The sequence below is a fragment of the Camelus bactrianus genome, chromosome 4 (genome assembly GCF_048773025.1).
Source record: "Camelus bactrianus isolate YW-2024 breed Bactrian camel chromosome 4, ASM4877302v1, whole genome shotgun sequence".
In the NCBI taxonomy this organism is placed as follows: Eukaryota; Metazoa; Chordata; class Mammalia; order Artiodactyla; family Camelidae; genus Camelus; species Camelus bactrianus.
The window spans coordinates 58108570-58121991 of record NC_133542.1 but is presented as its reverse complement, the minus strand read 5'-3'; the positions used below and the strand labels follow the sequence as shown (position 1 = coordinate 58121991).

The following is a 13422-nucleotide window of genomic DNA, read 5'->3' as shown; positions in this document are numbered from 1 at the left end:
TATAAACATCAGTAAAATCTTTTCTTTATAACTCTTGCACTTTCGTTAAATGTATTCTCAAGTATTTTTTGTCATTAAAGTGGAAATGGGATACAGTTTCCATTTCCATTTCTAACTAGCTATTGCCAGTGCAGAAAATGCTTTTCATTTTTCCATATATACTTTGTATCCAGCCAGCCTTCCAAACTGTATCATAAATTCAAGTATTTCTTTTACTATACTCTGAGTTTTCAAAGTGTACAATTATATAATCCATAAATAGTTATTATTTCTTCTTAAATGTTTACACCATTTCCTTTTTTCATCTTACTGCATTAGCTAAGACTTCCAAAGTGGTTTCATAACAGTGGTGATAAAAAGTATCTTGTTTGTTCCTAGAATGATGAATGCTTCCACATTTCACCATATAATATGAAATTTGCTGTTGGCTTTGATAAACTGTCTCTACTGTCTTTAATTTCTTTCTCTTCTTATTTCACTAATCCACTTAGTTTTTATTCAGAACAGTTATTGAATTTTATCAAATGACTTGGCGTAGATTTTCTTCTTTAAAACCTTCATGTAATGAATGACATTGATAGATTTCCTTCTACCAAACTAGCTTGTCAGATTGTATCTTCTCTTGATATACTGCTGAATTTGATTGCTTATATTTAAGACAGTTACATCTATATTCATAACTGAGATGTCTAGTTTTCTTGTAATATCCCATCAAGTTTTTGCCAAAGGGCAAAGGGAAATCAAGAGGGTTTTTTTGACACATAAAAAGCTGTAAGTAAATAATTAACGTATACAACTGAATGAGTTTGGAGATAAGTATATACCTATGAAACCACTACCACAGTCTATGCTACAAACTTACCCATGACCTCCAAAAATTTCCTCCTGCTTTCTTACTAATTATTTTGTGTCATAAAACAATTAGCATAAAATCTACCCTCTTAGCAAATTTTTAAGTATACAATCAGCACTGTTAACTACAGGCACTGTGCTGTACAGATCTCTTCACCTTTTATAACTGAAAATTTGTTTTTTAATGGAGTTTTTTTAATGCTTATTGTTAAGATGGAGAATGGAACATGTTCAAATGCTGGCAGAAAGGATCCAATAGAGAAGTTGAAGATAAAGGAGAGAAAGGATAATTGAGAGTGTGTCATTTCAGAGAAGGTAAAACAGATCCACAGAATAAGAGGGTTAGAAAAGGGACACCTAAATTTGGGGTAGGGGGGACACCTAAATTCTGATCGAATGGAAGGGATTCAGATCACTTAATTTGGAAGTGTAGCGGTCAGAAGTTAAGGGAGTTCCCATCTAATGGCTTCTATTTTCTCTACTGTAATACCACTTATGTTCAAAGATATTTTCATTTATTTATTTTTAGATTTATACATAGCTATTTCAAAGAGCAAATTTTGCCACTAACTGAGATATTTCTGCATATTATAAATATATCTATTTTGACAAAATTCTACAAGGGTTTGTAAACAAAAATTTTACCTTTCACTTCCAGCACTCAATCTCACAAGCAAAGAAAAATCTATGAAGCCTTAAAACAAAATCAGACACGAAGGGTTGCTGTCATAGAAAATGATGAATTAAGCAGAAATTTTATTTCCAAGTTCCTCAAAGATTATTACAAACACAAAGTATCCTTTCAAAAATGTCCCAAATTAAATCAAAGGCACATCATCAAAGTAAAACACTTGTGACATTAAGAATTCCTTTAGGTTGTAATATTTTCACACTACTTTCTTTTTACTCATTTGCAATGTTCTGTAAATCACATTTATATACTGTTTTAAAGACATGAAACAATGTGGTTTGTTTCTTTGTTTGTTTTTTAAGTATAACCACAACTATAAAGTAGAGCAACTTAAGAAGACAAAGATGAAATCTACTTCATATACAGGGTGGGGCAATCTAATACACAATACAACATTAATCTTTCCAAAAGGGTTTGCTAAGAAACATGCTTAGTGTGAGATGCTTAGTGTGAAAAATAAAACCATATTCTCATTTAGAAAAATCAAGACATCATTTGATTAACAAAGGCTATTTTTTCCCCTAATTTTATGCTTGCTTGTCCTCATTTAGAAATTGTAAATTCATGAGAAAACAAATTTTGTTACATTACCAAAAAACCTTAAGAACAGCAAATTACAAATATTCGATTTTTTAACCAACAAAACTGTTTTCCTTCCTGATATATAAACATCCAGTAAATAAAACATACATAACATTACAGGTATAGAAACATTAGTAATTCACTTAATAAAAGAGGTGTATTTTGGTATATTTGGTGGTAAGGTTTTTGTTTGTCTTAAGCATAAAGCACTTCAACAAAAGAACCAGGTCATTATTATTTAAAATCTACTCCTCACCCAGTTTCCTTGAGTAGAAACTCATCAGTTTCCATAGAATTTGGCTAAAAGACCAGGCCACAGGAAAGGTCTGAAATATCTAAAAGTCATTTGGCTAGAGGAGTGTTTTCTTGAGATTTGGAGGCAGTCATTCATCACTTTGTGCTTGAAAGCATTCCTCAGCAAACTTCTTCCCTACCAGACAGAGAATTTGGTAAGTTTTCACTTAGTAAGATTTATGCATAAAATTAACTAGTCATCATTTCATAGGTCACTTTAAGGTTCTCAAAGTAGGAAGTAACAGGTTAATACCAAAAATTCCAAACTATACCACTGAGTGCGTAGCACCCATGAAAGTGCTCTGTAAAAAGAAAAATGCTATGCGAGCTTAAGACTATTATTTTAATACAATAAATGTGGACATTTTCCATTAAAAGGTACAATAGTACCTGATAGTATGATTACTTCCTTCTTGTTAATGTGAATAATTTCCTTTTCAAGTATGTGGGAAAAAACCTAAGATGATAACTTCTTGTATGAACAATCCTTAGAACACATAATTTGAAATATACTGGCCCCAAAGACTCCAACCATCTATGCCCTGAACTCTTCCAAAAAAAAAAAAAGTGAAAATGTGAGTGAGATCCCATACAATGCATTAAGGCCTCAGGAAATCTATCGTAAGCTACCAAAGAGGTGTTTTCATTTCCGCAATCAATTTTTAAGGCTCTTTTAACCTAACTCACACTTTTCCCCAGTAGCTATATTTCTTTACTAAAACACAGAAATACATTCTGAAGACCTCGAGGAAAGAGATCACAGCTGGTAGTAGGAACAAGTCTCCTCCTCTGGGGAACCCTTAGCCCTAAGAGTAACAAGGCAGTTGATACCACCAAGCAGCAAATCACATCTCTGGGACGGTGTAAGGACAGAGAAGGTGGGATTAAGGTCAAGAAACTACTGCTGGCCAACTAGACTCAAGCGCTCAAGCACGTAAGGATATCATCATCTCATGAGTTAGTGCTAAGAGGGCTGAGACTCTCCGCATTAAATGCATTCCACAGGCAGACAAACTAAAGTCACCCTTCAGGGAAAGTTGTGCATTTGGCTGAGTTTTATTTTAATTCCCCCAAGAATCGTTGATATTTAAACCCCAGTTGCCCAAATCCTTTGGGAAGGCCTGTGGTGATGCCGTGGCCCCAAGACGGCCTGGTATATCATTACTCACCAGTCTTCAGAGTAAAGCACAGGATCTGGGCTCCCGGAAGGGGTTGCTCCCAGCTGGAACACCCACCAGCAGGGCATCCTTGCAGGCATTTTGCATGCAGTACTGTTGGAGCTCTGCAGCCGCCTGAGAGACCTGGAACACAGGGACAAGAGCTGATGTGCTGCTCACAGCCAGATCCATCCAGCAGCTACTTGAGACTGAAAAATGATCATAGAACCTGAGAAAGGTCACACTTCCTACAACCTCTGAAAGTCTCTCTTTTGCTAAAAGTTTCTTTTTTTTTAATTGAAATACAGTCAATTTACAATGTTCTGTGTCAATGTCTGGTGTACAGCACAACGCTTCAGTCATACAGGAACATACATGTATTTGTTTTCATATTCTTTTTCACCATACGTTACTGTAAGATATTGAATATAGTTCCCTGTGCTATACAGTATGAACTTGTTTATCTATTTTATATATGGTAGTTAGTATCTGCAAAGCTTGAACTCCCAATTTATCCCTTCCCATCCCCCTCCCCGCCCTGGTAATCATAAGTTCGTTTTCTATGTCTGTGCAAAAGTTCTAATAACTGAATTCTAAAGAGGAAAGGTTATAATTTCAATGTACTGTGATTTAGGGTATTTTTGGCTTAGTGGCTTAATTCAATAAAGGAAAGATAAAGCCGTATCTTTGATCCAATTAGAATCCTAGTTTTTGCCACTGAATTGGTAAAGAATTAGCTTATTGTAGTGTGCCCTTTACACATTTTTCACTTATAAAGTATGTGTTGATACATCCAGGTTTGCCATGTGAACAAACTGTCTTAATATTTACAGGGCTGGATGGAGCTTTATCTAGTCTGCTTAAGATAAGTGACAAGGTTCCTCCACCATGCTTTTGAAGCAGGATAGCTTATTGGTTAAGAATGTAGCCTCTGGGCAAGTTACTTAATTTCTCAGTACTGTTTTCTCATCTGTGAAATGTATTTACTAACAGTGCCTACCTCACTGAGTTGATGTAATGATTAAATGAGTTAATGCATGTAAAGCACTTGGAATAGCTCTGACATACAGTCAGCAATCATTTGTGGCAGATTGCAAAAATGGTCACCGTACTTTGCAGCTCCTACCACCAGGAAGTAGAGTCTTGATCCACTGCTTGAATCTAGGCTGGCCTTGTGGCTTGCTTTCATCAGGACCATGTGGCAGAAATGATGGTCAAGTTCCAAGCCTAGGCCTCAAAAGTCTCTGCAGCTACTTCCCTTACTGTGGTTGGAACCCTAAGACCGCTATCACCTGAAGAACATGGTCAAAAAGTTAAGGTGTGGGATATGTAAAGAAAAGAAGAGAAGACTAAAAGTGGTCAGCATATCTCTAGCCCTTTCAAGGGAGAGAGATGCGGACCCAACACTTAGAAGCTGTATCCTGCCAGCGGAGGTGGGATAGTCCCCACTCAAATTATATGACTTTCCTTGGTTTGAGCCAGGCTGACCCACCAACTTCTGAGAGACTTCCCCAAAGCAAAGAAGGGGTCCTTGGAAGGATACTGAGTATTTTAATCACTAGGAAGAGGTGGCCTCCAACATATGCTAGGAAACATATTCTGGTTAATTTACCAGTTAGCAAGTCTGCTAAAAAAGAAGGCATGTCTGGGTGTGCTGGGAACATCCATCACTGAGCCCTGAAATGAGGCAGGCCAGACCCTGGAATATTGTGACTCCCTAAGGGGTTGCCTGAGAAAAGCTCAGCCAAGCACCCTAAACCATACTCCTATGAGGACACCCCGCAAATAAGCTCATCTGTGTGACTTTGAGCAATTCACTTGAATTCTCTGAGTCTCAGTTTTATCAACCGTAATTTTTTTTTTAACTTAAGGGACATGTTTTATTTCATAGCTTTCTGCAAGCAAAATTGCTTTGATACAAAATGAGTTCAGTGCTACGGGTGCTCCTGCCCACTCAAGTAAAAGAAAAGCTCACAAATTATATGAATGTGCTTTATAATGATATTCTCACAGGATAACAGGTCAGATGTCTGGGACGCCTTCAGCCTCGTGTAAAACAGCGGCACAGAAATGCGGCAAGAGTCTTGGGATCCCACTGGTAATTATTTTTTAAATGTAGGTAAGAACATATTCCCCAGCCCTTCTGGTAGGCCAGCATCTGGCTCACAGTTTTTCTTTCCACCTCGGATCCCAACATTGTCGAGAACATTTTCAATAACCCTAGTTTCAGTTCCCTGACCTCCTCTCCTCAAATAAACTTCTCCTCAATGCCAAGAGTTACAGCCAACACTCCTAACTGCTCCACATCTAAAATTTCACACTCCATCTTCCTACCTTCCAATCACAATCTCTCCTTCCCATTCAGGGTGCTTCCTTTCTTCTCACTACACCTGCTCTTTGGACCTCAGGGGGACACCTCCCCATTTTCTGTCTGCCCATCCCTGGGAGGCTGGCTCTGTTCCTTCTCTATCCAGCCTCGGTTCAGCCTCTTTCTGGCCAGAACCACAAACTCCTTGCTCTCCGCCTTCATTTCCATCTCTCCGGCATTACCTCTCCTGCTAACCCACTACTTGGATCAACTACCATTCACTCTGGGCACTCAGATTCCTGGGCGGCCAAATGCTGCTGGAGAAAAAATGAAAATAACAGGACAGTCAGTCTCCAATATCACAATCACAGTGCCTAGGGAGATGCCTATCGGAGAGTCCTCTCCCCTTCCCAACAGCGCTCGCCTCCATCCTCAGCTCTTGTGACCCCATTAGTTCCCTTTCTCCTGCCCTGGAAGAAAACTTGGCCTCCTGTTTCACAAAGAAAACTGTCGTCATACAAGTCCTCAAGCCCGTATCTGGAAACATCTATGTTTACACATATCCTTCCTCCTTTTTCCTGTCTCTACTTCCAGTTCTCCTTCTCCATTTGTTTCTCCCCCTTAACCTAAAAAAACAGTTTGTTCCTTCCTTTCAACCTCAAAATACAGCTTTTCATTTCCTAAATTAAGAAAAAAAATCCCACTCCTGGGCATATACCCAGAAGGAACCCTGCTTCAGGATGACACCTGCACCCAATGTTCATAGCAGCACTATTTACAATAGCCAAGACATGGAGACAGCCTAAATGTCCATCAACGGATGACTGGATAAAGAAGATGTGGTACATTTATACAATGGAATACTACTCAGCCATAAAAACAGACAACATAACGCCATTTGATGCAACATAGATGCTCCTGGAGAATGTCATTCTAAGTGAAGTAAGCCAGAAAGAGAAAGAAAAATACCATATGAGATCGCTCATATGTGGAATCTAAAAAAACAAACAAACAAACAAAGCATAAATATAAAACAGAAACAGACTCATAGACATGGAATACAAACTTGAGGTTGCCAAGGGAGTGGAGGGTGGGAAGGGATAGACGGGATTTCAAAATTGTAGAATAGATAAACAAGATTATACTGTATAGCACAGGGAAATATACACAAGATCGTACGGTAGCTCAGAGAGAAAAAAATGTGACAATGAATATATATATATGTTCATGTATAACTGAAAAATTGTGCTCTACACTTGAATTTGACACATTGTAAAATGATTATAAATCAATAAAAAATGTTTTTAAAAAATCCTCTTTAAAACCAGATTTCTTTTATTCAAAAAAGTCTGCCTACCCTCTTGTAACCTAGATTCTGCTCCTACTGCTACATGTCACCGAAACCTCTTCTGCATTTCACAGCTCTCTCTTGATCTTGTTTTACAATCGTCACATCATTTACTCTCTTCAGTCATTTTATTTATCGGTTAATGTGTTTATTGTTTATCCTCCCAACTAGAATCTCCGTACTCTCAGTACCTAGAATAGGGCCTGGTACAGAGAAAAGCCACCACTGAAGTCCGCGGACTATCAGAGCAGTGTTCATTCATTCATACATACATTCTACAAATAATACTATATCCCAGCTGCTAAACACAATTACACAACAGATGCTTTTTAATCAACTGACTAAACATTGGACATGTTGACTAAGCCCCAAAGTTCTGAAAACCCCTCCTTCCTCGCTTCGGTAACCTTGCTTTCTCTTGCTTCCCCTCTCGGCCACCTCTTTCGACTGGTTCCAGGGTTCCATGCTCCGGTCCCTTCATACAGTTTTCACTCCCGTATGTTCTTTCAGCCTTGTTCTCCGAGCTTCGGCCCAGGTAGCCAAGCACCTCCCGGGCATCCCCTCAAAGTCCACGTATCCAAAACTGAACGCATCATCTCTCCTCTCCTCTCCAACGCCATCCATCCTGTCACCAGGCCGGAGACCCGAGCAGCGCCTTCCTCCTCCCTCATCCTGTCAACGGTCACCAAAGCCCGTCCTCTCGGTCGCCTCCGCAGCTCCGGACCCCATCCTCCCGCGGCCCGGGACCGCCCTCGCGGGCACAGGCGCGTCTCCCCGGCCCCCCCAGCCCGGGCCTCCCCGGCTCGGGCCCGCGTCCCCGCCTCCCCCGGGCGCCCGGGTCCGGGCCCGGCCCCGCGCGGACCCGCACCCGCCGAGGCCGAGGCCGAGCCGCGGGCCGGGCCGGGGACCGTCCCCAGGCGGGCGGCCCACCGCGTCCGGCCGCCGGGCTCGCGCCCGGGCGGCGGCCTCCTCTCTCGGGCTGGCGGGCCGCGGGGCGAGGCGGGGCGGGGCGGGGCGGGGCGGGGCGGGGGGTGTCGGCTCCCCGGGCCAGGCGCCGGCGCGGGCCTCACCTTGATCCTCTCCACGCTGGCCTCCAGCTTGAGCTGCTCCACCAGGCGCTGCAGCGCGCTCACACTGGCCCCGGACGACATGGCGGCGGCCTGGGCTCCGGGCGGACTGACGGGCGGACGGGCGGGCGCGGGAGCCGCGAGGGCCCGAGGCCCCGGCGCCGCCCCGGGGCGGGGAAGCTGCTGCGCCCGCCCCGCCGCCCGCGCCCGGTCCCGCCGAGCGGCCGCGCCTCGAGGTGCTGCTGCGGACGCCGCAGGTGAGCGACCCTCTGCGGTCCCGGGTTGACTGACACCTGGCTCTGCGTTCTAAACCGAGAGGACACTGGCGGCTACACCTGTCCCTGGAGGTGTAGGGACCACCCCCCACCACACAGAGGCGCCCACCTCCTCATCGAAGCTTCTAGAAGGGGCAGGAGGGGCTGTGGGGCGGAGGCGGCGAAGTCGCGTTCCTCGTGCCTCAGAACTGTGACTGGGCGGCTGGCGCGAGGTGTGAGGTGAGCTGGAGAAGGAAGGGGCCAGGTGTGCAGGCCTCTAAGCCCTGCGCAGGTGCTGTCCTCAGGGAGATGAGGGACCACTGGTGGGATTTCCGTGGTACAGAAACGGGTTCATAACGTTATTGGCCTGTTACTGTTTGACGGGAACGCTACCGGCTGACTTGTAGGGTAAGCAAGGTAGGGAGATCCATATGGAAGAAAGTTAAATTCAGTCCCCTCGCTCCTATCTCGCCATTTAACTATAACCATTGTTTCTCTTGCGCTGCGATTTTTTTTATTGTGTACATTAGTTTGTTTTTCAAGACTGGCATCATTACTCTATGTAAAATGTGTGTTTTTTGTTGTTGATGTTTTTCACTTCATGTATTTTGAGCATATCCTTATTATTCTTGTATGCCATTGTATTTTGAGAACCCACTTAACTTGATGCTAAAAGGTAATATACTGGCTTGTGTAACTGAAAAGCCCAGGGACTTTAAAGTAGTGGATTTAATGGCCCACATGGCTCATTCTCCTCTTGGCTCTGCTTTTTTCTGAGTGTTGGCCTTGTTTTCTTCAGTGGTAAATAGACTCCCTCTAGTGCTGTGAAGGAAGGTTCCATGCTTGCATTGTCCCAGCCTACCAAACCCGGGAGCAATAAAAACCTCTTTTCTAATTGTTCTGGCAAAAAGCCCCATAATGAATCTCATTGCCCTTGTTGAGTCATGTGCCGACCCCTGAACCAATCACTACTTGAAGGTGGGGTTGTGTGGTGTTGGAATGCTCAGATTAGTGCAGCTGGCCAAGAGCAGGATGAGGGGTGGTATACGGCCCAACTTCCCCATTTAGGACTGAGGCACCCCTTCCCCCACCTGCTGGGAGCAGCAGCAGCTAACGCCTCTCAGCTGAGTCCCTCTGGAAACTCCCCATAGCCAGAGCCACCCCTCCCGGTGTCAGCTGTCACCCAGTGATTGATGTGGGTTGTATAGGATCCGAACTCCCAACCCCCTTGCCTCAAGTTGGCACAATGGCTGAAGAATGATCCCAGCTCCCTGCCCCCACCCCCACAGGGTCATCTGAGGCCTTTAGAGCAACCACTTCACATTTTAGCTCTTCCCTCTGCCTAATCTCCAGTTTCTGGATTCCCCGACAAGTGCTGATTTTCACACTCCCCAACAAACTTTCTGCACAAAAATCTCCATCTCAGAATCTGTTTCTCTGGGGAACCCAAACTAAGACACTCACCCAAACCATGTGGATTGAAAGAGAAAGACAGGTTCCCCAAAGGAAAACCAGGATGCTGGTACTAGAAAGGAGCCAGGAACAGTAAAAAAAAAAAAAAAGATATTCTCTACATCTCTTATTTTTAATGGCTGCATGGTATTCCATTGTACAACTGGATCATAGTTTATTTACCTACTGCCCTATTATTTACCACCATGATGACTGCCTTAAACTAACAGCTTTGTGCCATGTCTGTTTTATCTTTAGGATGTACTCCTAAAAGTGGAATTGATGGAACAAAGAATATAAACTTTCCCAAACTTTTCCCTACTTTTGTCCTCCAGAAGGTGATAGCAATTGCTCTTCCCACCAGAAGGCTGCCTTTTTCTCTGCACCTGCACAATTCTACATTGTGGCTCTTTATCTCTACCAATCTCTTCGATGAAAAATGGTGTCTTAGGTCTTTTAAAAGTCTTAACTGTTGAGCCTGGACATTTCTTCTATTAACTTTGTGAGCTATGTGTTCAGTCTTTGGGTTGTTAAAGAGTTTTTCTTATCTCGTAATAAGAGCAGATTTGCAAATTTTAAAGTCCTCTCTAGTGGCAAGTTCCCTCACCCCAAAGAACTTAATATGTATTGTAATCAAAAAATGGAAGTATATGTTGGAAACATTACAAAATTGGCGACAGAATAGAATAGTTGAATGTCAAAAAGATGTGGCAAAGGACTCTGGGCAAAGATTTAGAATGGAAGGATTAGGAAAAGTTCATCGTAGATGGTGAGACCTAAACTTTGGAAATATGTGTCTGCAGACGGCAGAGAGGAAGGGGAAGGCATTCCAGCACAGAGAACACATGGAATGAATTAATGAATAAAGAAGGTTCCAGTGAGTAACAGAAGATACAAAGCTGTTAGGACGACAAGTCACAGAAAACCTCAAAAGGAACAGAGCAGTTTGTGGCAAACAGTGCGGTAACCACATGGTAAGACGTTTTAGGAATGTTAGTTTGGGATGAGGATACAAAAGGAACTGAAGTTGGGGAGACAAGATGACTTTAATAATAGTTTTGTCCTTTTGGTGGAGAGGGTGGCTGGAATGAGGCCCTGGTTAGGACTGTGAAGGGGGAGCTGGAGAACAAATTCGAAAGACTAAGTCAGTCAGGACTTCACTGTGGTTGTGAAATGCAGAGGAAGGGGGCAAAGTCTTCTGAGGCAGAGCATAGGCCAGATCTGCTTCCTGTCACAGAAATTAGGAAACAGGACTGGGTTAGAAGGGAGGAGTGAAGAATGAGTTTGGCTTAGGAGGCTAACTAACTGCCTCGTGCCTCTAGGCTGCTGAAAATGTTTAGTGGCGGACGGCGATGCGGGAGACATCTGCACAGCGCAATGACAGCTGAAGAAAGGAGATTATCTCTAGTTAGAAAAGGCTGCCGTGGGGGTGACCACAGCGAGGGAACACTCAGTAATTCTTGTGTGTCAGCCATGAGGTAGCAGAAAAGGTCTAGGGGTGCGCCCCCACTCCCTCCTTCCTGCCCGTTCACACTCACCACCCTGCCCACTTCTGTATGATTGACTGTGCTGTTCTTGGAGAGGTGTGGTCTGGCTTTGAAAGAAACAGCTGGGTCTGGGCTTCCAGCCTCCCGCAGCGAGCCATGAACGAGCAGCCTGGGTGCTGCTTGTGACTGAGGAGGGCAGACCATCTGTGCTTCGCTTTATGCTTTACCAGAATGCCTTCTCACCCTTGATCTTTGCATCAGGAACTTCAGAGTGGGAAGAGACCTGCAGATTTTAGAGAAGAGGGAACCAAGACCCACACAGGAAGTGACTTGCCTGGTATATCACATGCAGTGGGAGTCAGGGAGAGAGCTTCCATTTTAGCTTGAAGTCACTGCTCCGCGGGAGGACGAGGGCCTGTCCCCGCAGATACAATTTTCAGAGCTCTGAAAGCTGAGACGTGGGGACACAGTATCCTTTCTTCCTCACCCCAGCTAAAATGCACAGACCACTAGTGTATTATTTTAAAGAATTTGTTACACATTTTTTTCTTGGTTAAGACAAAATCTTATATATTTCAACTATTTCTAAGAATCTCAGTACTTTTTAGAAATGTCAGTGTCCTTGTAAAGACAAACATTTCATTTGTTTCCCTGTTACAATCTATAATTCTTCACTCCTGATGTGTATTCCGTCACCTTTTTACCAACAGTGGGTTATTTTCCCAGAAAGGGGGCTTTAAATCACTCTTCCCCATAAAGGTAATGCCATAATGGGAAGGTGCTGCCTTTGCTTTTCTAAGGAAGAAACAGGAAAAGACATTCACAACTATATTTAATGTAATGCAGAAGAATGTACCAAAATCGTTTCACTTGCTTACACCCATTGCATTATTGTTGGAACTTAGAATAATGGATCAGGAGTGAAAGGTTCACCAGCAGGTTGGTAGATTCCATTCTCTGGAGAGAGTTTTACAGGCTTCTCGAGAGTTTGGGAGGCAGTGCACCTCAGGGATACTTGATCTCCTTTTGAGCAACCGTTCCAGGCATGCCTCTGCATCTCACTGAAAGTGTCCCTTCAGTAAATGTAGGCCTTGAACTCGTGAGTAGCAGATTACTCTTTCTGAAAGTTCGTTCTTCCCTGAGCTGTCATCTCCGATGCTTCACCTTGTACCCCAGGGGAGACAAGAGGCAGCCAGCTGCTTTTAAAACACACGATTCCAGCCCCAAGGAGCATCACGTTTTCAGTCTAGCACAGTACTCTGCACAAGGTGAGGGGTTTAAATACCTACTAAAAGAATAAAGAAACAACAGGTTTGTAATCATTACTAAACACTCTATTACCATGGATTTTTACCGAGACTCCTTCCTGTTCCTCTGAAGGCAAGAGAACTCATTTTTTGAGTATTTAATATATGCCAGGCATCTCACCCCATCTTGTTTAATTCTCCATAATAATCCTGTGATGTAGTTAGTATCCCCACAATTAGAGATGAAAAAATGGGGTTCAGAGGCTAACTTGCCCGGAGTCAAGCTATTAGTCAGTTACAGGGCCAGGAACCAAACCTTGGTCTATCTGGCTGAGCCGTTCCACCCTTGAGGTTATAAAAGGAGACACTGTCAAATGGGAGGAAGTTTCTCCATCCCCTGATGAAACTGGGGAGAAGCAGTCTGTAGGAAATCCCAAATGTCACTGACCTAAGACCATGTGATCCACTCCATACACAACTGTCTGAATCCTTTAAGAAGCTGATTAAAGTTTATGACAAATTATGAGCCTTTTTACTGAAATATTCATAACATTTCTCAATCGCAGGCAGCCTAACCTGCCTAAATCTGTGTACATCTGCAGGCTTATAGATTTTTAAGTCCTGAGTCTCTAAATAGATCCCCTCATTTCACAGATGAGGAAACCAGAAAGGTTCAATTTGTT

General features: G+C 43.3%; 1 protein-coding gene across 2 annotated transcripts; it reads right to left on the bottom strand.

The window, feature by feature from the left end:
• Positions 1-1572: 1572 nt before the first annotated feature.
• Positions 1573-8465, bottom strand: GNG10 (G protein subunit gamma 10). 2 transcript variants are annotated; one of them, XM_074361991.1, is made up of 3 exons: positions 8303-8465; positions 3589-3720; positions 1573-2550 (listed from the first exon to the last, which is right to left on the bottom strand). In XM_074361991.1, the coding sequence occupies exons 1-2, from the start codon at positions 8381-8383 to the stop codon at positions 3595-3597; spliced, it is 207 nt and encodes a 68-aa protein (XP_074218092.1). In that variant the 5' UTR covers positions 8384-8465; the 3' UTR covers positions 1573-2550; positions 3589-3594. The 2 variants fall into 2 exon arrangements, with proteins under 2 accessions (XP_074218092.1, XP_074218091.1); XM_074361990.1 differs by having other exon boundaries at positions 1573-2555; positions 8303-8460.
• Between the last annotated feature and the right edge of the window lie 4957 nt (positions 8466-13422).

Bases quoted from the DNA above. Each gene is read 5' to 3' on its own strand.
- GNG10 (XM_074361991.1), bottom strand. From the start codon at position 8,383: ATGTCGTCCGGGGCCAGTGTGAGCGCGCTGCAGCGCCTGGTGGAGCAG. The intron at 3,721-8,302 runs GTGAGGCCCGCG...CCTGTGTTCCAG, and splicing joins CCAGCGTGGAGAGGATCAAG to GTCTCTCAGGCGGCTGCAGA.